The 22,836-nt window shown below is 40.1% G+C and overlaps 1 protein-coding gene and 1 long non-coding RNA gene across 9 annotated transcripts in view; one reads left to right on the top strand and one right to left on the bottom strand.

The window, feature by feature from the left end:
- LOC103658312 overlaps positions 1-16,569 on the bottom strand; it is a 40,414-nt gene extending 23,845 nt beyond the window's left edge. The window contains exon 1 of one of the 2 annotated variants that reach the window (XR_567121.2): positions 16,330-16,569. This is a non-coding gene — a long non-coding RNA (uncharacterized LOC103658312). Of the gene's footprint in view, positions 1-3,467; positions 3,710-16,329 lie in introns of those variants that run through there. The other variant, XR_567122.2, reaches the window with a different exon arrangement.
- Positions 1-22,091, top strand: part of C1QTNF7 (C1q and TNF related 7) — a 106,793-nt gene extending 84,702 nt beyond the window's left edge. For 5 of the 7 annotated variants that reach the window (XM_008685783.2, XM_008685780.1, XM_008685782.2 and 2 more), the window contains 2 exons: positions 12,730-12,975; positions 18,475-22,091. In XM_008685783.2, the coding sequence (XP_008684005.1) occupies positions 12,738-12,975; positions 18,475-19,106 (870 nt within the window). In that variant the 5' untranslated portion in view covers positions 12,730-12,737 and the 3' untranslated portion in view covers positions 19,107-22,091. Of the gene's footprint in view, positions 1-3,828; positions 4,099-5,727; positions 5,763-12,729; positions 12,976-18,474 lie in introns of those variants that run through there. The other 2 variants (XM_040625246.1, XM_008685781.2) reach the window with 2 other exon arrangements.
- The last annotated feature ends 745 nt before the right edge of the window (positions 22,092-22,836 follow it).

The following is a 22,836-nucleotide window of genomic DNA, read 5'->3' as shown; positions in this document are numbered from 1 at the left end:
AGCAACACTCTGGGGAGGTATATGGTATAGTGCTTGGGTGAGCCAACTGTGGATCAGACTACCTACAGTCTTTGTCTACAAAAGAAGGATGATAAAATTACTCACCTCAAGAGGTTATAGTGAAGATTAAGGGAAGTAATGATGTAATGTCGTAACATGTAAGTGTTCATTGTATATCAGCTAGAACCTTTTTTAAATAATTCTAGTACCTAGCAAAATGGCCAGTTCTGCACATATCTTCCCAACTTTGCGTTTGGTCAAGGTCATGTTGGTGGCTTAAAATTGGCCATGATGGGAGGTGTTTTTTTTTTTTTAATCACTCATCATCAGGGAAATGCAAGCCAAAACCACCATGAGACATCACCTTACACCTATCAGAATGGCTAAAATCAAAAAGACAAGAAATAACAAATGTTGGTGAGGATGTGGAGAAAAAGGAACTGTGTGCACTGTTGGTGGGAATGTAAATTGTTGCAGCTATTGTGGAAAACAGTATGGAGGATCCTTAAAAAATAAAAAATACCATATGATCGCAAAATTCCACCACTAGATATCTACCCAAAGAAAACAAAATGCATGCACCCACATCATGGGAGTATTACACCTAAAAAAAAAAAAAATTAGCAAAACTACAAACTCGAACCCTTTTTTTGAGAGCCGAACCAGCACACTGTTAGATGCTCTGTGGACATTGATTGGATTGGTCTAGATTGAACTGAATTCATTTGAAAAGTGAGTTAAAGCTACAGGAAAACCAAAGCGCAAACTGAGAGGAAAAACTTCTCTGAGTAGGAAAGGCAGAGGAAGACCCTGGCCTTGGCATGACTGGCAGGTAAAAACAGAATCTGATTTTTTACTCTCAGCTAATACTCCCTTCAGCTTATTATTTTACCCATCACTTTCACCATTGTCTCTTAAAAAAGCATCAAAAAAGCTGAGCGAAATAGTCACTAACAAGCTTTAGCCCCATCAGAGCTCTGAATGCTCTAGGAGACAATTTCAAAGGCGAGGTCTCTTTGCGAAGAATATGTCCGAGAAGATACAGATTATAACGAGTTATCTGAGATGGAAAATCATTTTTAAAATCTATTATTGCCGAACAGGAAAAAATAGTGTGATACCTTACTACAAGAAACTTTATCATCAAACATTAAAGGGAAATTAAGGAAGTTGTGAATGACACCGGAAAGCAAATGTAAATACCCATAAATTGTATCAATATTCGGCCAAGGTAAGGCAGTAGCATATAAGCATGTACATATTGTGCTTGGTCTTACACGAGGACCTACATTTCAAAAGCTTTAGCCATTCTGTTAATGGACAATGTTTCTCAAGCTGCTTCCAGTTACAAATAAAGTTGCAAGAACAAGCTTACATATGTTTCTCTGTACATACACAGGTATATAAGAATATATCTGTCTCTTTTGGAGGTCAAGAAACTATTTCTAAGTTCTTTGACAGAGATGTGCAATTTCAGAGAGTGAATAAGAAAGCCCATTAAGAAGTCGTCACTTTACATAAAGAAATTAACACATCCAAAGGCTGAAACACCTGAAGTTAGGCTTGTCAGGACTGGTGTTACAGTTCTGCCTCTTAGAACACTTCGGCGTGGGGAGTGAGGAGATTCCTTGAAGTCAGAGAATCAAGTCAAGTCTTACGTATGACAAAGGTTTGTTGTGTGGTGGTCTACTGGCATTGAACTAATGGAAGCATGTTACCCCAGTGACCTGCTTTGCCTGTTTAAGTTCAACACTGTCATGCCATTCTTCTCTTTCAATGAATTGCTAGGATTCCATTTGCTTTTATGAGCACATAGACTACTCAAGACCTCAATCCACCCCTCCATGAACAATCTAAGAATTCTAGGCTTGCTTGGTTCAAAGGATCATTCCTATTTCCAACCCAGGTAAAACATACAAAACAAAACCTTCGATTGCCCAGCCTTCCCATTGATTTGGCTGCCACCAAATGGTGACACCGTTGAACACTAGTCATGCACATTCCTGTAGATGCTTTTGTAGGGGATTCTCTTGCTGACCCCATATCAACCCCTTACTAAGTTCCAATATAATAATCCTTTTAATCCACTGCTGTGTGTTTAACCACTGTCCCCCAAAAGATACCTTCTCTGACAGAATGACTGAAAGCAGACAAACTTGCAGCCTCATTTATATACGGTACTAAAACCAGCACCCCAAAATTCTTTAGGCCTTTTTGTCCAGATTCCCACTTACCTCCTGGTCAGTTCCATTCTGTGATCTACTGTGTCCTTTCTCGATGACAGGCTTTGGACCAGGCCAACCCTATAGTCCATGACTAATTTCCTTAAATTTGCATTATGGAGAGGAATTGGACCCTTGGTTCCTTCCTTCTAGAAGACCGTGGATACTTTAAGAAAATAATCTCAACACCTCTCCAGCCAAAGATCCCTGAGAGGAAAAACCTTCATTGAGCTACTAGCAAGTGCCTACTTATACGCACAGCACTTCAAGAGTCACTTGAGTGACTTCTCTCAATAAATATCTCCTTCAGGGTGACTTGTATCTCTACCCATATGTATAGAAGTGGCATTTTTTACAAATGCCATCTCATCAGGCACAAGCACATCGTTGGAGAATATTAAGAACTGTGAGAAAACTTAGAAATAATGAAAGATACCATTTCATTTTGAGGATGAGAAGACAAACCCAGGGACATCTGATTGAGATCATCCTCTATAAAATGGTGGTTATCAGAGGACGAGGGGAATAAAACTGAAGATGTTTAAGGGTACTAACTTGTAATGAGCAATAAATAAGCCCTAGAGATCTAAGGCACGATATAGTCTATATAGACAATACTATTGTACAACTAAGTAATATGATGACAACAACAATCATATTACAACATATAAATATATCAAGTAACACATTGTACACCTTACAATGCTACATGTCAAATTTACTCAATTGAAAAAAAGATCCTTCTCTAATTTAGCAAAAAACAAAATGTCTCACTTCCGTACCCAATGTGGTTTTTACTACCCCATGATAGCATTCATATTTTGGACAGCCAACAAATTCAAAAGACCATTTCCTCCAGATGGGAGGGTGAATAACTAGGGCAAGATGAAGCTTATTGGGATGGGGAGCCCATCCATCTTCTTGGTCAAATTTATCATCAGTATCCACTTCGATAACTTTGAAAATACAATTAGCATTCTCAAATGCTTGAGAAGAATGGTGGGGAAAGCAAGATAAAAACAAGATTTTTCAGTCACTGAATTTCCATAAATGACATCATGAATTATATATTGCTGTTGCTAAGGAGATGTGAGAAGTACGTATGAGAAGGAAACAAAGAAATTGATTGCATCGAAGATGAGTAGTCACAGGCTTTGGAGAACCATTCTGCCTTTTGAGTTGTTATGATCAGTTCTCTAGAGTAACAAAGACATATCAGTCTTCTAAAAATACCCAATCACTTACCCATTCAGCAGAGAACAAAGAAAAGATCAGTGCAGTGCTCATAACCCTCTTCCATTTCGCAGCACATAGGATGAGGGGCCTTTTTCCCGCCATATTTACTGCGACTATTTACCACCCCTTCTTGCTTGTTCCATGAGACAACACCCAATCTCCAGAATTTGAAGATTCTACCTTGAAAAGTCTCAAATAGGAAATGACTCTTTTCTCTAAGTTAACAACTAATTTCCAGTCAGTGAGTAATTTTTTTCCTGAAACTCCACTCAGTGGAAAACAAATGAAGAGGGGAAAACTTAAGTAAACAAATCTGAAAAAGAGGCCACGACACACAGAGATGGAGGTACTTCTAAACTTACCCGTCAAAGAGAGCAGGAGCTTAAGGTTTATCTCAAACAAAACCGTAATTCTGACCAGCCCCTGATTGAGCCTCACCCCATGAATGACTTCCAGGGCCTCTGGCTCTTTGGGACTAAAGGAGAAAATTATTTTTAGCACAACTATTTGGAAACCTCTGAGAACTTGGATCTCTTTTTCTGTCTGGTACCAAAGCAAGTTTTTCGCTGAAGCTCTCATGAAAGATCCTCAGTGTCTTGTGGATTTAGAATCCTGGAGCAACCCACCAACCCAGAGCAAGGTATGGTGTTTACTCTTTTTATAGAACTTTGACAAATGTAGATGCAGTGGCCCGTTTCATTACTGTAGCTTTCTGAGTTTATTAAACAGGCAGCTCTGCTAGAAAATTCCATGAAACTGAAGGCCTGGGTTCAAACCTCTGGTCTGACACTAGCCGAGTGGCCATGGACAAGTTACCTGACTTCTTGAGACATCAGTTCCCTGTCCAACCTCCCACAAAAGCGTGGTTTGGAAAGATGGTATGGACTTAACATTGCTCCGTAAAATGTTTGCCAAATGTCAGCATTTTTTACTGTCGTGCCATCGTAGCACTTTGCATAAAACAGCCAAAGCTTTGTAAATCACAAGCCATTCTTTAAGGAAGTATTGATGAATTACTCTTTTCTTCATTCAACCTTTGTGGAGGCTCCACTGCAGACCAGTCTTGTCCAAAAAATGTTGGGGGCATAGAGTTTATATTTTGGGAGAGAAAAAGCAAGCTAAATAGATAGCCATACCACTGAATAAATGGGTGTGAGGTGCTGCTGGCTGCATAGTGACAGAAGGGAAGGTATTCCATGGCCAACAGGAAAGGCAGGTCTGAAGAGGGTAACTGGGGCCCCAAGCACAGAGCTGAGGAACCACACAACAGAAGCAGCTGGGATGTGAACACCTCAGGTCCCCACCCTGTCTTGCTCACTCCTAGAGCCACTCCTAGTGCAGCCAGAGAAGGACAGAGCCTGCTGTTGTGAAATCTCTTCCTCGCCAGGCCAAGGATATGTCGTGTTTTGGCCACCCCTAGTTACCTATCTTCTTCCTAATGATTTCCAGGCAAAATACAGTCTCAAGTCGCATTAATAATTGAGTCCAGCCCTTTGTCATGAAGTAATATTACAGTTCCCCTCACATGATGTGGGAGAAAACTCGAGTGTTTGGAGACAAAAAGAGATCAGTTCAAATCCTGCCTCTGCCATTTGTATGGCTGTGTGGACGTGAGCCCTCAGACTCTCAACTTTCTTAATTGTAAAATGAAGATCATATCACCTACTGCATAAAAGAGGGGTAGGGATGAAGTAAGCAATGTTTTAGAACACCCAGCACAGTCATAAAAATACTAGTAGGTTCCCTGCATCCCAACTCATCTTGTTTTTTTCACTTAGTATTTTGTATTGTGGGGAAACAGATATTACATACACTTTACCATTTTGCAGCGTATGGTCGTGGGGCAGCAAGTATATTCACACTGCTTTACAACCATCGCACCACCATGCATCTTCAGAACTTTCTCATCTTCACCAACTGAAACTTGGGAGTCATTAAACGTGAACCCCCCACCCCATTTCCCAGCCCCTGGCAACCACCATTTGATTTTCTATCTCTATGATCTTGACTATTCTAGATACATCCTACAGGTAAAAATCATACAGTATTCGTCCTCTCATAATTGGCTTATTTCACTTAGCATAAAGTTCTCGAGATTCCTCCATGTTGTAGATTGGGTTGAAATTCCCTTCCTTTTAATGGTTGAATATTCCATCGTATGTATATACCATATCGTGTTTCTCCATTCATCTGTTGATGGCTCTTGTGAAGATTGCTGCTAGGAGCATGGATGTACAAATATCTGAGTCCCTGTTTGCACTTCTTTTAGATACATACCCTGAGGTGCAATTGCTGGATCATAAGGTAATTCTAGATTACATTTTTTGAGGAATTAATTTACCATTTTGCACAGCAGTGCACCATATTACATTCTACCAACACCATTTTTTCCAGCTTTATTGAGATAGAAGTGACATATAACGTTGTGTAAGTTGAAGGTCTACAATGTGAAGGTTTGATACCTGTATGTATTGTGAAATGATTATTACAAAAAGATTAGTTAACACCATCCATCACCTCGCATGATTATCATTTTTTATGTGCAGTGAGAACATTTTTTGTGTGTCATAATCACGTGCAGTAAGATCTAGTCTGTTTCACGTATACAAGAAGACAATATTCTTAATTATAGACACCGCGCAGCACATTAGATTCCCATAACTTATTCAGCTGATAAGTGGAAGTTTGTATTATTTCACCAACATCTCCCTGTTTTCCCCACACTCCAGCCCCTGGCAACTAGCATTCTACTCTCTGTTCTACAAGTTCAGTGTTTTAGATTCCACATATAAGTTAGATCATACAGAATTTGTCTTTCTCTGACTTATTTCACATCGTATAATGCTTTTAAGTTTCATCCATGATGTCACAAACGGCAGGATTTCCTTCATTTTATGGCTTGAATAATATTCCATTGTACCACATTTTCCTTATCATTCATTTGTCAATGGACATTTAGTTTGCTTCCATGTCGTGGCTATTGTGAATAATGCTGCAATGAATGTGGGAGTACAGACAGCTCTTTGATATCCTGTTTTCATTTCCTTTGGATGTATATATGCAGAAGTGGGGTTGCTGGATCACGTGGTAGTTTTATTTTTAATTTTTTGAAAAATCTCCATATTGTTTTCCATGGTGGCTGTACCAGTTTACATTCTCACCAGCAGTGTACAAGGGTTCCCTTTCCCCATATCCTCAGCAAAACTTGTTATGCCTTCTCGTTTTGATGATAGCCATTCTGACAGATGTAAGGTGATATCTCATTGTGCTTTTGATTTGCATGCCCCTGATGACTAATGATGTTGAGCATCTTTTCATGTTCCTGTTGGCCATTTGTATGTTTTCTTTCGGAAAATGTCTATTCAAATCCTTTGTCCATTTTTAATCCGATTATTTGGTTTTTCCTGTTGAGTTTTATGGGTTCCTTTTTTATTTTGGATATTAACCTCCTACTTGATTCATGGTTTGCAATTTTTTTCTCTCATTCTGTAGGTCGCTTTTTCTTTTGGTTGAATGTTCCTTTTCCTATGCAGAAGCTTTTTAGTTGGATGTAGTCCCACTTGTTTGTTTTTGCTTTTGTTGCTTGTGTTTTGATGTCATATCCAAAGATACTGTTGCCAAGACCAATGTCAAGGATCTTTTTCCCTGTTTTCTTCTAGAGGTCTTATGGTTTCAGGTCTTATATTTAAGTCTTTAATCCATTCCGTGTTGATTTTTTGAGGGGTGTAAGTTAGGGATCCAATTTCATTCTTTTGCACATAAATATCATTGTCTCAGCACCATTTTATTGTAGGGACTATTCTTTCCCCATGAAGGAAGTATTCTTGGCTTCCTTGTCAAATATTAGTTGACTGTATATACATGGGTTTATTTTATTTTTTAAAAAAGAAGGAATCTCAATCTGTGGGCGCATTGTCTAAAAGTTCAATTTTTGCAATTATTTATTCAGTATTTCTCCAAGTATTTTTCATGCCTCGTTTAGCAAGAACAAAGAGTTCTATCACTAAAAATCTTACAAAACACTACATACTACATTCATGCTTTACGGATTCAAAATACATATTAACATAAAGGCTGTGAAATCTAAATTACCAGAAAGTAAAAAGAAGTTTAAAAAACTAAAAACCTGTCATTTTGTAATCCCTGCAGAAAAATAGGATACATTAACATCCCAGGACAGATCTGTTCAAGATTAACAATATTTCCAGAGCTTTGATTTTCTCACTCCAAAGGAGCGTGATGTTGGAAAAAATACATTTTAGCACATATTCTACATAAATTTGCATATTCAATGCAATCGTTCAAAATATTTTGTATGAGGAGTGACTGCAAATGTGTATGAAGTTTCTTTTTGTAGTTTTGAAGATGATCTAAAATTGGATTATAGTGTACATTGAGTTGTAGACTTCAAATTACCCAAATTTATGGTGTGTAAATTAAATCTCAATAAAGCTGTAAAAAATATTGTAATGTTTATAAAGCCATGACCTACATAGTTCAGTCCCAGCCAAAATAACCAAATTCACTGCAAACCAGTGGGAAAGTGCGTGAAGGATGGATTATTCAATATAAAGTGTTGAAAATATACCATTGGATCCCTGTCTCACACTTGTTACCAGAAACATTCTAGGGGCACCTGGGTGGCGGAGTCAGTTAAGTGTCCAACCCTTGGTTTCAGCTCAGGTCATGATCTCAGGGTGGTGAGATTGAGCTCTACATCAGGCTCTGTGCTCATTTCAGAGTCTGCTTAAGATTCTCTCGCCCTCTCCCTCTGCCCCTTCCCCACATTCTCTCTCTCTCTTTCTTTCCCTCTCTCTCTCAAATAAATAAATAAATCTTCAACTGAAAAAAAAGAAAGAAACACTCTAATGGGTCAAATATTAAGTGTGAACAAATGAAACAACAAAAGAATTGAACATGGGAGAAATCTTTTTATTATCTTGAAGTGACGAAGGCCTTTTAAAAATAATAGAACTTCAAGAATGTTGGGGGGTTTTAAGATTTTATTTATTTGAGAGAGAAAGAGCGTGCAAGAGAGAGCAGGAGAGAAAGAGAGAGCCTGAGCTGAGAGGGAGGGGCAGAAGAAGAGGGAGTGGGAGAAGCAGACTCCCCACTGAGCAGGGACCCCCATCCCCCACCCGACGTGGAGCTCAGTCCCAGGACCCTGGAATCATGACATGAGCCAAAAGCAGATGCTTAACCAACTGAGCCACCCGGGTGCCCCAAGAATGTTTTTATGATAAAAATATTTTTAAGTGCATTGAACAAAATGAAAAGGCAAACTGGGAAAAGCTATTTGCTGCCATGTCATAAGCTATGTACAAAGAGTGTATATATATATATATATATATACACACTGATAAGACAAAATCTCTTAGTTACCTGAAAAAGCTAGGTACAGAAAGTTGCATATAGTGTGCCAACATGGGGAAGAAGGACACAAATGAACTAGCAACAATGATTGCTTCTGGAGAGGGAAACTGCATGTCTGAAAGACTGGGAGGAGGGAGAAGAGATTTACTTTTCATTGCATACACTTTTTTAAATTTTATAAATGTGCATGTTCTATCTATACCAAAAAAAGTAAATATTTAAAATATTTCTAAATACTCTAGACTATGTAAAATTAAAATAACTCAAGTCTTTTGTCTGTATTTTTCAAACATGGTGAAAGGGACCCACAAATCTCCAGAATATTTCTTCAAGTCTCTCTTTTCNCTTTCCCTTGTATCTTTCTTTTTTTAAGTCTCTCTCTTTCTCTTGTAATATTCTCAGAGTCCATTCTCTCTGGTTCTTGATTTTGTTTTTCACAAAACTCAGACCTACCCCCCCCCAAAAAATCTCCTTTTCCTTGCCCACAACCTGAGTTTTGTGTGCCATACACTCTTCTAGATGGTTGTAGGAGTCAATGACTAAGACAAAGTCCCTGATCCTCATGGAGATTACATTCTATCAGATGGAGATACACTATATTTTTAACGCGTAATAAAGGTAACAATAATTAGTGAGTTAGAGGTGGTGAGTACAAAGAAGAGAAAACAATAGAGCAGAATGGGGGGTCAGGAGGTATAAAAGGAAATTGCGATGTTAAATACAGTGTAAGAATTGGCATCAAGGGGGTGCCTGGGTGGCACAGCAGTTAAGCGTCTGCCTTCGGCCCAGGGCGTGATCCCAGCATTATGGGATCGAGCCCCACATCAGGCTCCTCTGTTATGAGCCTGCTTCTTCCTCTCCCACTCCCCCTGCTTGTGTTCCCTCTCTCGCTGGCTGTCTCTATCTCTGTCAAATAAATAAATAAAATCTTTATTAAAAAAAAAAAGAATTGGCATCAGGGAGAGGGTGGTATTTGAGCAGACCCACAGAGGGAGATGAGAGAGTGAGACATGTAGGTGTCTTGGGGCAGAGAGTTCTAGACAGAAGGAAGAGACAGTATGAAAGCCCTAAGGCAGACCATTCCCGGTGTCATTGAGAAGCACCAAGGAATTCGGAGTGACTGAAGCTGGAGAGCAGGAAGGAGAGTAGAGGAAGATGAAGTCAGAGAAGTAAGGAGGGTAAGTGCCCAATCAAGTAGGGCCTTGAAGACCATGGACCACGACGCTTTTGACTTTTAAGTAATAGGAAGAGTCATTGCAGTGTGACGCCACTGTAGTTTTCCATTACACCCCACACCCCTTTGTTATCCTAGTAAATTGAGTCCCAAGACTCAAGTAGCCACTTACCACCATGCTGTCGTCCTGCATCAGCCACCAGGTCATGTGGTTCCTCAGTTCCAATGAGGATTGTTAATGGATAATGATTTTGAGTACCTTTCAAAAATTCTAACTTGGGGGGGCAGGGGGGCTCCTGGGTGGCTCAGTTAGTTAAGCGCCCGACTCTTGATTTCAGCTTGTGTCATGATCTCAGGGTTGTGAGATGGAGCCTGGCCCTGAGCGTGGAGCCTGCTGAAGATTAGCTCTCCCTCTCTCTCTGCCCCTCCCCTTGCCCCCTCCCCATCTAAAAAAAAAAAAAATCTGACTGGGGTTGCTTCCAGCATGTAGACTACAGCACAGACAATATTCTAATGCATTTGTCAATGAATGCGTCTGTTTCAGTTGTGTTCATTTTTACCTTCTTTGAGCACCTTTTTGCCTGGCTATTGGAAATATTAATATCCCTCCAAGCACATCTTTAAAATTTCTGCTTCTTCTACCCATCATAACCTGGACCCTTACCACGAGCTTCTTTGTAACTTATCCCCAGCTATTGGTGTGTTTGTGTTTTCAGCATCTCCACCAGTGTCTGAGATGCCATGGCCCAAAGTGCCTTCTCTCCATGTAATTTCAGGTCCCTTGCAGAACCAGATCCTGGCCCCAGCGACAGCCTCCCAGTCCATGTCTTTTTAAACACCTTTTTATGAGCATCTCCTATGAGCATGCTCTTCTCTTTCAAATTCCTTCTCAAAACCTCCTCTAGTCAGTTTTTTACAAGAAAAAGCTAGCAATTTAATCACTGTAGTTTGCTTTAACTGTGGCAGGGGTAAGGATTTAACGTTCTTTCATTTTCTTTCATCCGGAACACCCTTGAAAGGGCTGGTCTCTTTATGAGAGCCTCTGGACTTCTCAGAAAGTGCCTTTAATCCCAGTTAAGCAATGGGATCAGTAATTTTGAGTTTGTGCTATATTATAGCAGACAGTACATAGCAAAAATATTCTCCTGGATTTGGGGGTGGGGGAACATGCAGGGAGAGACAGTGGTAACACGGAGATTTGGTCAAGGATACAGAGCCTATATTTGGGTAAGTTGCCTCAGTTTTTCACTAATAAGATTTCTAGGAATCAGATATATTTTGAACCACATGTGCACACTGTGTTTTTCTGTTTGTCATTCCTATGCTCTGGCAAATTCCTAGGTCTAATTCCAAGATGTTGCAATTTCCCCATGGGTATCATAAAACTGGTACAGTGTGCCTGGTTAATTTTCTGATGTGGCTGTCAAAAAGCAAGGAAACTCCATCCGATTGTTTTTTTCACATTTTATGATTATTTCCTTTGGGCGAGTATATGCCAGCATATACGTCAAGTGTTGTTGAGATTTCTTATTAAAGCACGGGTCCAACTATCCGAAAACTATTAATTTACACCACCCTAAAACCATGTGTCTACATTGTCCCATCCAAGAAGCTGTTAATCCTAAGGACCATTTAGCCTAGAAAATCAGGTGTCCCAGCCTCTCCCGCCCACCCCTCAGCTTATACGCTCAATGTCATGCTCAGGATCTGTCATTCTGAGGATCCTGTTTGTGGAGGCAAGAACCAAGTCCTATTAAATTATAGCCGAAGAGACCTGTTGTCTGCTTCCCTAGAAGCATGTGGTACCATGCATGGTTTAACTTCACTCAGCTCTTTAATTGAGCCTTGGTGCTAACGGCTTAATGGTTCATCGGGGTATTGTATCCAGCAGATTTTAAATTAAAGTTTGAGACCCCCCTGCAGGACATGCACAGTACTCCAATTAACACTAATTGGTTTTACACATGGTTATCAAGTGAAAAACATGGTTTTCCTGAGAATGCCACTTCTTTTCTCCTGCTTTAAAAAGCTCATAATTTCTAAGGAAACGATCGTGGATGCATGCAAAGACTAGATATACTGATGTCTAGCATAGTGTTTATATTGGCAGAAAACTGGAAGGAAATATCTACAATGGAGAATCGTGTACACAAAGGATAGTGGAGAAAAATGCAGCATTTTTGATGTTACGAATAATTTTTGACATGGGAAGATATGCTCAGGATATACTGTTAAGTGAAAAAAGTCGAAAAAATACAAGAGTGGCAGAGTATCACTTTCTGCACAGCATAGAAAGACCAGAAGGATGTGTGTATCAAATGTAAATTATTATAATTATCTCTAGTGGTGAGAATAATATTGATGTTTACCTTATTCATGTGAATTTCTAATTTTCTAAAACTAATGCGTTATTTTTGCAAAACGAAAGCATTGTTTTTCAAAATCCAACATTGACCCTACGGGGAAAAATGCAGCAAGTGGCTTTATTTTGAAATTGTTTAAATCAGTCCTGCATACCCACCAACCCTTCTGTGGCACACTGAGAACTCTCTATAAGTAAAGCGTGAATAGTTTCCAAGGGACTGATGAGCGTAAACTGGGGTTTTATACGTGCATAGAGAGGTAAGCACTGGAGTGTGTGGTTACAAATGTCCATTGCATGTTCATTTATGCCAAAACTCCCACCTGAGAGGGTGCATTGATGTCCCTGTGTTTCTTTTCCAGAGCCAAAGATGTTTATCTTGCTCTATGTTACAAGTTTTGCCATTTGTGCCAGTGGACAGCCTCGGAGTAATCAGTTCAAAGGAGAGAGCTACTCCCCAAGGTATATCTGTACCATCCCTGGCTTGCCCGGACCTCCAGGACCCCCTGGAGCAAACGGTTCCCCGGGGCCCCATGGTCGGATCGGCCTTCCAGGACGAGATGGTAGAGACGGCAGGAAAGGAGAGAAAGGTGAAAAGGGGGCTGCAGGTAATGAACGATGAAGTTTCCTAAACTCCTCCCGTTCGCGCTCTTCGGGGAGTCTGCTTGGGATTCTCTCTCCCTCTCTCTCTCTGCCCCTCCCCCAGCTAATGCTCTCTCTGTCTCTCTCTCTCTCAAACAAATTTAAAAATCTTTAAAAATAAATAAATAAATAAACACGACTGGTTCACCCCCACCTTAAACTGCTTCCTTTCTTTGTTGCCTTTTCTAACGAGAATTGCTCCTGAAATCCCTTCTCTACTTCGCCTTCCTTAATCATAATTAATATTGAGCACTTACTACGCTTTAGATACTGCTTGAAACTCTTTACCTGCCACCTTATTTTCTTGTAATGACAACTCTTTCAGTTATCCCATTTTACAGATGAGAACACAGAGCAATAGCATGGTTAAATTAATTACTGAAGATGGAAGTTCACTGCTAGTGACCGGCAGAGCGTGATTCAAACACTGATGCCCGCGACCACAGGGCGATCACAGCTAGCAGGCAATGTCTGGGTGTGCAAGGGCCTGGGTGGATAGTAGACAGATGGGCAAGGAAAGGAAATGGGCAGACGAAGCAGAGGCAGGAATCAGGAACCAAAATCACAGGTGCCATCCTGCTCTGTGCTAATATCCAGAGCAAAGTTCCATAAAGGACTTCTAGATTTTACTTTTCAGAAATGAAATGACAATGGTACTGTATAGCCCACCTTTCCTGGCTCATCTCTTTCCTACCCATCCCATAACAGCTTTAAAAAAAAAAAAAAGATTCTTATAGCTCTTTACGAGAACACAATTGCCCTCTACTACTTCAGTAATTTTTACTTTTTTCCCCACAAATAAGTTGGCCCAGGAAGATTGCCAGACTCTGCAATCCTTCAGAGTAAACCGAATTGAAATTCTGCGGAAGCTGTGTTAACTCTAAAAAAGGAAGTGATTTGGCATCAATCTTTGAAAACAAGTTTCTGAGTGTAAAGACTGGGACAAAAGATAGGAAGAGAAAAGTTAATCTGTTCCAAGAAACAGGTCTCTATCTAGTCGTTGCACCTGATATACCGATGTTACGTGAAACAGTAGCACAATACACATGCAAGTTACCAGATAATAATTCATTTCTGAATTTGTCATGCAGAAAATACTTGGAAAATCAGTAGCTACCAAATGTGTATGAATATTGTTCAATATTAGATAAAAAAGCCTTTAGGTAAAGGCTCAACATCTTATCTGTGGTAACACCCATGAATACAACTTACTGCTGTGTCATGAGCGTGAATAGCCCTGAAATCCTGTAGGAACACCAGGATCAGAGCTACACAGGACCAGCCCTTTTAGTTCACTGTGTCCGGAAGCAATACTGTAGTGCTTACACAAGCAGGCAATGGAGTAATGCTCCATTAAGTCAGATTTAGGCTCAAATCCTGTCTCCTTCAATGACTAACTTAGTATCGTTGGGCAAATAGCTGCTTTGAGCCTCAGTTCCCTCATTGTAAATTGGGGGTAGTAAGGATGATGTGATGATTAAGCACAACAATACACATAAAACACTTGGTAGAAAAGCTGCCGCGTGGTAGGCACTCGGGAAACGTTAGCTGTCATGACACATCACACAGCGCTCTGCAAACGTGAGTCATGGCTAAGTTCCTGGATATCCAAAGTCATATAATAAACCAGAAATGAGTGATGGGCTTCATGAGATAGTTCTAGTGTCATTTAAAAATAGGTATGTGGATATGCATTCATATTAAACTGAACGTTCATAATTGCTACAATTTTAACCATACAAGGCCAGCTACACCCCCATATTCATCTATCCACCCATGCATTATTCTTCAACAAGCTTCTTATGTACATATTGCTACCTTGTATTATTCGAGACCAGTGTTTCTCAGCCTTCACCCTAATGACATTTGGGGCCAAATAATTAGTTACTGTGGGACGGCCGTCCTGTGCATTGTAGGACACTTAGCAGCATCCCGCTAGATAGCAGTGGCATCCCTACCATCCATGACAACAAAAATGTCCCCAGACATCGCCAAACATCCCTTGGTGGGCAGTGTAGATTTGTCCCTGGTAAAATTGTCCCCTATTACTGTTCTAGACAATGAGAACACAAACACGAATAAGACATTGTCCTTGCCTTGATAGACAAACATGGGGGTGTGGGAGGCCAATATAAAAATATATAATTACAATACTCATCATCATCATAGCCATTTATTAAGAACTTACCGTGTCAGGAATTTTACATTTAGTACTTAATGTCTACCATAATCCTGTTAGAAATTATTACAATCAACAATAATAATGTTACACACACCCCATTTACAAACAACAGTAACAGAGCTCTGGAGCTTTGAGGACAAGCTTTTAATGCAGCTGAAACTGGAGACAACGCGGCTGGTAGCCTTTGATTCTTCTGTCCCCTCATATGACACCACATACATCTTCTCATTCATGTACCTTGGTAAACATCACCACCACATGCATCTAAGCCAGTGCAAGCAGAATCAAGCACAGTTTTGTCCGACTTCTCTACTTTAAATTGTAAGTACAGAACTTATTATACCAAATGAGAAATGTTCTGTTAAAAATATCTGCCTCCCTCACTGGTCTATAGCAATGACTCTCATAGCATAATATCACCATTTAATTTAATCTGAATGCACATCCCTATATATATCTTCAAATAACACTAGAACCACCTCATGAAACAGATCATTCTAGCTTATTATATGGCTTTAGATATTCCTGAACTTAGCTATGACCCATATTTGCAGATCACAGTATAATACATAGTAACAGCTAACTTGAGGGTGGAACAGGTGTCGTTCATGTCAAGGTCCCACCCAGCCCCTAGCACAGTGCCTAGCATGTAGTAGATGGTCGATCAATATTACATGGTTTAGATGTATGTACACATACACATGCACACATAAATCCATGGATGGATGGATGGATGGATGGATGGATGGATGGATGGATGGGAGAAAAATAACACTGAAGAAGAAATCTTTGTAAGCCCATTTCCTAGAGAACTAAGAAGAAATTCTTTCTCTCCAAGTGTCAGTACCTAAGCGTAGACTAACCACTACTCCATAATTCTCCTCTCTACCCAAGCATATGTCTAACTGAATAGGAAGAGGGAGAGTGATGTATCCCTTCTTTCCATTATTCATTAATTGGCCCTTAGTACCGGTGCAAACCCTTCATGCAAACAGGAAGAATTACTTCAAGTTATTATAGCTAATCCCTGATTATCTGATTCAATAACCATAGAAAATCCAAACACTGAGATTGGACTTAAATCCAATTCTTCATATGACAAATGCAGCATTTGAAACACAGACAAGAAGTGACTTACCCAAAGTCATAGAGGCAGGAGGATTGGAGTACATAATGAAATTTAATAGTTGAAATTGTTGCTGATGTCAGATTTTTTTTATTATTATGTCAAAGGCCAGTCATGGAGACAGCAAAAGTTAAGCTCCTATTGAAAATGAAAATAACAATTTAGAAGTTGTGGTCCTTGATTCACAAATAAATTTAACAGTAAAATAGTATTCATATTTTATTTCTATCAAAAAGAAACAAAAGATCATACTATTATGGCCTTATTTCAAGAAATAGATACCAGGGTATATTCTGGCTGGGACCAGTGGACTTTCAACTTCACAACAAAAGCCACTTAGAGCTTGAAGGCAGTTCTGTGATCAGTAATAATACTGATCCCGGTCACCAAAAAAAAGGGTTTCGTTCATTCTTAGAATCTTCTGTGCATCATAAATAGTTTAATAACCTCTTTCCAAAATTATTAAAACAAAATATCATACATTTTAAGGGTAAAGCATTAAGTCTCCTCAAATTTATATTATCCAGAACATTTCATTCCTACATTTGCCAAATAACTGAAAAATAACTAAGTTTATACACTGATATACATGTAATATTCAAATAAATGATACCAGAGCACTATCAAGATAAGAAGGCCTAGCTTAGTAAAAGTTCCTGAGGACAAATACATAGTTAAGAGTGAAACTACACAGTATATCAATAATATTTTTCCCTGACTACAAAAGTATATCATAAATTACCAATAATTTGGATACTTTTTGAGGGTATATCATTATACAAACATTATTTATGGAATGGATTTGACCATAAAAATCAAATGACATTTTCATGCTTTGTTATTATATATATATATATATATATATATATATATATATATATATATATATATACACATATATATATATGGTTTATACATATAGAACCACCTCAATATATATATATATATATATATATATATATATATATATATATATATATGGTTTAAAAAATTAAATAGATTTTGCTTATCCTTTTCAACCAACGATCACAATTTCTCTGCATTTAGCCTATGGTTGATCTGTAGTTATAAAGATTTGGACAAACAGAAAATATTTCACTGTGGTGATTTTGAATTTGTTGAAATCCTTTCACAGATATTATGTCTTTTCTATATATAAGGAGACCCAGAGAAATTAAGGGACTTGCCTAAAATGATACAACCATTTAGCTGCAGAACCAAACAGAATTTAGGATTCTTGATTCCAGCCCCAAAGGTAAGAGGCACTTTGACAAAGGGGAAGCATCATTACCCAAGGACTTGGATTCCAGTCCTAGCCTTGCTACAGAAGCGAGTTTCTTCACCTCTCCGGGACTCAGTTTTCTCCTCCAAAAAAGAACTACTGCACAGTGGTGGCCGTCACTGCTGCTTGGTTATTGCAGCATATTGAGCCCTCACTATGTGCCAGGAGCACTTTACGATGTACACTCTAGCCCCTGCCCCAGGGGGTGCTCAGGTTCCAGAGTCAGTCAGGCATGAGTTCAGGTCACAACTCTATCACTTACTAGCTGTTCCCTTGAGCAAACTAACTTCTCTGTGGCTCAGTCTCCCCATCTGCCATGGAAGCAATAATAATTACCTAATCCATAAAGTTTTTGCAAGACCTAAAGAAGACAATGCCTGTGAGTAAAGTGTTGTCCCTGATACATAGTAAATGTTGAATAAATATGAGCTAATCTGATTTTCATTAATTCTTGTATTATTGATACTGATAGGAGTAGAATGGGGCATAAGACAAAACAGCATCTAAGGATTCATCTGGTCCTGCCTGCCCCCATGACCCCACTCTGGGGAATAATATCATTATGCTCATTGAATTTCTCCTATAGTGACAAATACTGTATGTGACTGATTTTGTTGCAGATGATCCATCATCAAAATAGCATTTAAATGATTTCTCATGTACTAAGGAAAACTAACCTGAAATTCTGATGAAAATGTTCTGTTTCCATTGTAATGCATCAGTGATTTTTTTTTAAGATGCATTAGTATTTAGTGGTGTACTGTTGAAAGTTGATTGGAGACACACATTTAGGGTGTGCTGGCACTGTGTGGGCGTGCTGTTTGTGACTGTATATTTTGAGGAACCATTAATTAAACTGTAAACTCTTTTTAAAGGTTTGAGAGGTAAGACTGGACCACTGGGCCTTGCTGGAGAGAAAGGGGACCAAGGAGAGACTGGGAAGAAAGGACCCATTGGACCAGAGGGAGAAAAAGGAGAAGTAGGTCCAGTTGGGCCTCCTGGAGCAAAGGGGGACAGAGGAGAGCAAGGGGACCCAGGGCTGCCTGGAGTTTGTAGATGTGGAAGCATTGTGCTCAAATCTGCCTTTTCTGTTGGCATCACGACCAGCTACCCAGAAGAAAGGCTACCTATTATATTTAACAAGGTCCTCTTCAATGAGGGAGAGCATTACAACCCCGCGACAGGGAAGTTCATCTGTGCCTTCCCGGGGATCTATTACTTTTCTTATGATATCACATTGGCGAATAAGCATCTGGCAATCGGGCTGGTCCACAATGGGCAGTACCGGATAAAGACCTTCGACGCCAACACAGGGAACCATGACGTGGCTTCGGGGTCCACGGTCATCTACCTGCAGCCAGAAGATGAAGTCTGGCTGGAGATCTTCTTCACTGACCAGAACGGCCTCTTCTCAGACCCAGGTTGGGCAGACAGCTTGTTCTCTGGATTTCTCCTATATGTTGACACAGATTATCTAGATTCCATATCAGAAGATGATGAGCTGTGATCAGGACTCATGTCCTGAATGTTCCAAGATTCTTGTGGCAGACGCTTTGATTTAATCTGGGGCCCTGGAAGGTGGAGCAAGCAGAAATGAGATCCAAAAAGACTCCCACTCAGATTCCAAAGCACTTACAGAGAATTCTAGCAGCATCTATTAAAACAAGATGAACCACCAAATGGTTGAAACCACACCAAAATGAATTCTATAAAACAATAACCCCAGATAAGAATGCTCTCAAAAGCCATGTTCATAAATATTTAAACAAATTAAAGACAATGTTAACAGATTTTCTATTAAACTCCCTGAGTGATAAAATCAGCTGGCAATGATATTGTCTCATTAAATCGTCATAAAAGTACATTTTTCCTTGCTATTTAAGAGAATCCTAACACCCTAGACAAAGTCTTTAACAATTCTCAAAAGTCAAAAACTAAAGGTAAGAGATACTGAGTAATTTCAGGCAAGCTAAAGTGAAGGGATAACTTCCTTTGTTTTATTATTCGTTCCTTCACAACCGTGTACGTATTCACTCAACAACCCTTTAGGAGGCCTGTGTGACCCAGACACTGTGGTGGTGGGTCAGATTTAATAGTGAGTTAAAACAAAATCTCTACCTTCATACAGGCTGGTGTGTGACGAGCATACTGTCACAATTCAGTGAGATGAGCACCTGACGGACTGACTCAAAGTGGACGCACGTGGGAGCTGCTCTATCCTGGAGAAGGGGGTCAGAGAAGCTTTCACACATGGAAAAACGCTAAGCATTCTAAGTTGTGTGTGGGAGGGATACAAAGAAAAACATGAATTCAGCAGCTGCACTCACCCCCAATCTCATCCTCAAAACACCACTGGTATTTGCCATCGGGAAGAGGTAAAAAAAAAAAACTCAGAGATAGAGGGGGTCCAGGAGGCGTAATGGAAATGAAGAGAAACAAGTCACTGAGATCAGCCAGGAGGACATTCTCCTAAATCCTTTAGCTGGACAGTTACCCAAGGCAATTATTATTCCTCTTAGCTTGTGCACAAATGAGGCCACTACTTTACATTGTCAGGAGGCATTATTTCTCACGGATTTCCAAGGTATTGGATTTAAGTAAAGGGAAGCATATGTCCACTTATTTATAGTGAACTGGTGGGGGTGAACAGGAGGAGGAAGGAGAGAGACCAGACGTCTGAGCAAATAACCGTCCCTTCCAAGTCTCACGGCTCCCACAGTCCCACCGTCTCTCAGGGTGGGCGTCTTGTTCCTCACTGCAACACAGTTCCAGACCGTTCCATCTCAGTCAGGGTTCTCTCCCATCTGCCATCCCCATAGCTGACAGTCATAGGATTCCCTTACTCTCTTGCTTGTGGTGGCTTCTAGTCCTCCTTCCATGTGTTCTCTCTTGGCTCATTCATTTAATAAACATTTTTTATGCAGGGGCACAGCCCCTGCCACCCAATTTCTAAGGACACGAGAAAGGAAATAACATGCATACACATACACAAAATACCAAGAATTCTGGAAATGAGCAGGCTAAAATATGCTAAGTGCTGCACTGGACACTGAGACAAATGCTCTGGAAGAAATGCTGAGAGGAACAGGTTTACGCTCAAATTGAGGGGTGAGAGAGGAGGGTTTAGGAAATCTCCTCTGTTCTCTGCACCTTCCGGGGTAGGTGGGACGTAGAGTGGCCAAAGTGGGGACAGAGGTAATAATGGGGACAAAGCATGAAAGTAAGAACAGAGACCCAGAAGAGCCTCGAATGCCAGCCTGACAAATGTGGACTTCATTTATGAGGAACCATGGAGCACCTGTGTGTTCCCGAGCTGGGTGCTGCCATGATCAGAGGTGACACTGGCCGTGATCGAGCATCTGTGTGTAAGGGCAATGCTCGCTTCTCCCATCGGCAGACCTACCTCCCATCATCTTCTTCTGCCTGCCATGCTTTGCCCATTGGTGGCTCTCCTTCAGAGTCAGGACACAGGTCTGGAAGGCCAAGAGCAATGAAAGTGGAAAAGAAGAGAAAACAAAGTGGTTTGAGATAGTCACCTGCTTATACATAACAGCTGGACCTGGAAGGCCAGGCTACAGAGTGTAAAAAAACAGTCAACAGCAGAAGCTCATCTGGGGAACATGAAAATATGGGCCCTTTGAAGACCATGGGATTTGCTGGCGAAACTGGAAATGGAGGAGTTATTGCAGACAGTCATGACCCACGAGATTATTGTGTAATTTAAATATTTTCTGATCGTGATCCATTCATGCAACATTTTGTGGACATTGTTTACTTATCTTTTAAATGTTTCTTTCATTACAAAGCCTATTTTAAGTAGCTTTTTAAAACTCGTGCTTCTTCAGCTGGGTCTAGGCCCAAAGACTAATTTTATTTTGAAATATCTGGTGGGCTGGCTGGCGATGGGGACCAGACAGCTAAAGTGGGAAAGGAAAGACTATTTTGGTATTAAAAGGACAAACTCCTTAAGCAAACATAGGTGTCTTTTATTCCTTAAAAAAAGAATGACAGATACCATTTATCCACATTTATGGGTATTTGCATAAAAAAATAGATGACTGATTTTGATTTTAAAAAATTCTAAGTCTCATTCCAATCATTCTTTGTAAGGGCTGACTTGTAATGAATATGTATTAAGAGAGATTTATTAACTATATAACATCTTGTTCCAGAAAGGATTTAGAGTCACTTGCAAAGATAGATAAAGCCCAGAAAGAATGCATTAGTCAGAATCAGGTGAGAATAAAAGAGCAAAACAAATTTTTAAAAAGTGAGACCAGCACAAAACATGCGTGTGCCTGTGTAGCACACCTTTGGGACGTGTGTTTCCTTGCACCGGTGCATGCGGAACGGCATTCCCGGGTCACGCATCACTGTGAATGATGTTGTTTGCGGTGATAAAAAAAAAAAATGTCCTATAAACCCTTGAAAATACTTCTTCTCTGCCACTCTGTGAAAAAAGATCATGGACATAAAAATATTTTGGAAATTGGCTAACGTGTTGTTTGATACCTTCCTCTCTTGCGCTTTCTGTAGCCTCCACTTCCAGCAAACACCCATACCCACCCTGTCGCCAAAGCCAACCTAAGGGACATTGGGGGGGGGGGGTTCAGTATAAAATTCTTAATGGTTCCGGCTCTTACATGTAGAGTTCTGAGTCCTCACATCTTTCCATCTCCAATGCCAAGGTTTCGTTCATATACTCATTGTTACTTCCCTAGACGAGTAAAAACTTTCTAACTGTCCCTCTGCCTCCAGCTGCAACCTTCCAATCCATTCTCCACAAATACAGATAGGACCTAGTCAATCCACAGCTTAAAGGCCAGCAGTGGCCCTCCAATCCCTGCAGTATGAAAGGGGACTGGAAATTTTGGGGGCTTTGCTATCTGGTATTCATTCCATATCCTTTTTCTGGTATTCATGCCTAATTTCCTTCTGAAGGACCACCCTCCTTCACATGCTAAGTCTTTGAACTTCTAAATGGAAGTGATCCTATACTATATAAATCACTGGCCTGAACAATCAGAGCATAGCATTCTACTCACCAAAATAATCGGTTCAGGTGACTCAATCAGAGACTGAGATTTACTGGGAGTTCCCTGGGAGAGAATCTCATTCTTTCCCATCGAACTTGAGCCTGTGAGCCTCTACGAGCTATCTTACCATCACAGAGCATAATACCATTTGAAATGGGGCCACACACAGGAATAGAGTCAGAGCTGAAGAGAGTCACCATT

Source organism: Ursus maritimus, unplaced genomic scaffold (assembly GCF_017311325.1).
Source record: "Ursus maritimus isolate PB19 unplaced genomic scaffold, ASM1731132v1 scaffold_8, whole genome shotgun sequence".
Taxonomy (NCBI): Eukaryota; Metazoa; Chordata; class Mammalia; order Carnivora; family Ursidae; genus Ursus; species Ursus maritimus.
Note: the sequence above shows the minus strand (reverse complement) of the source record. Positions and strands in the feature narration are given on the sequence as shown.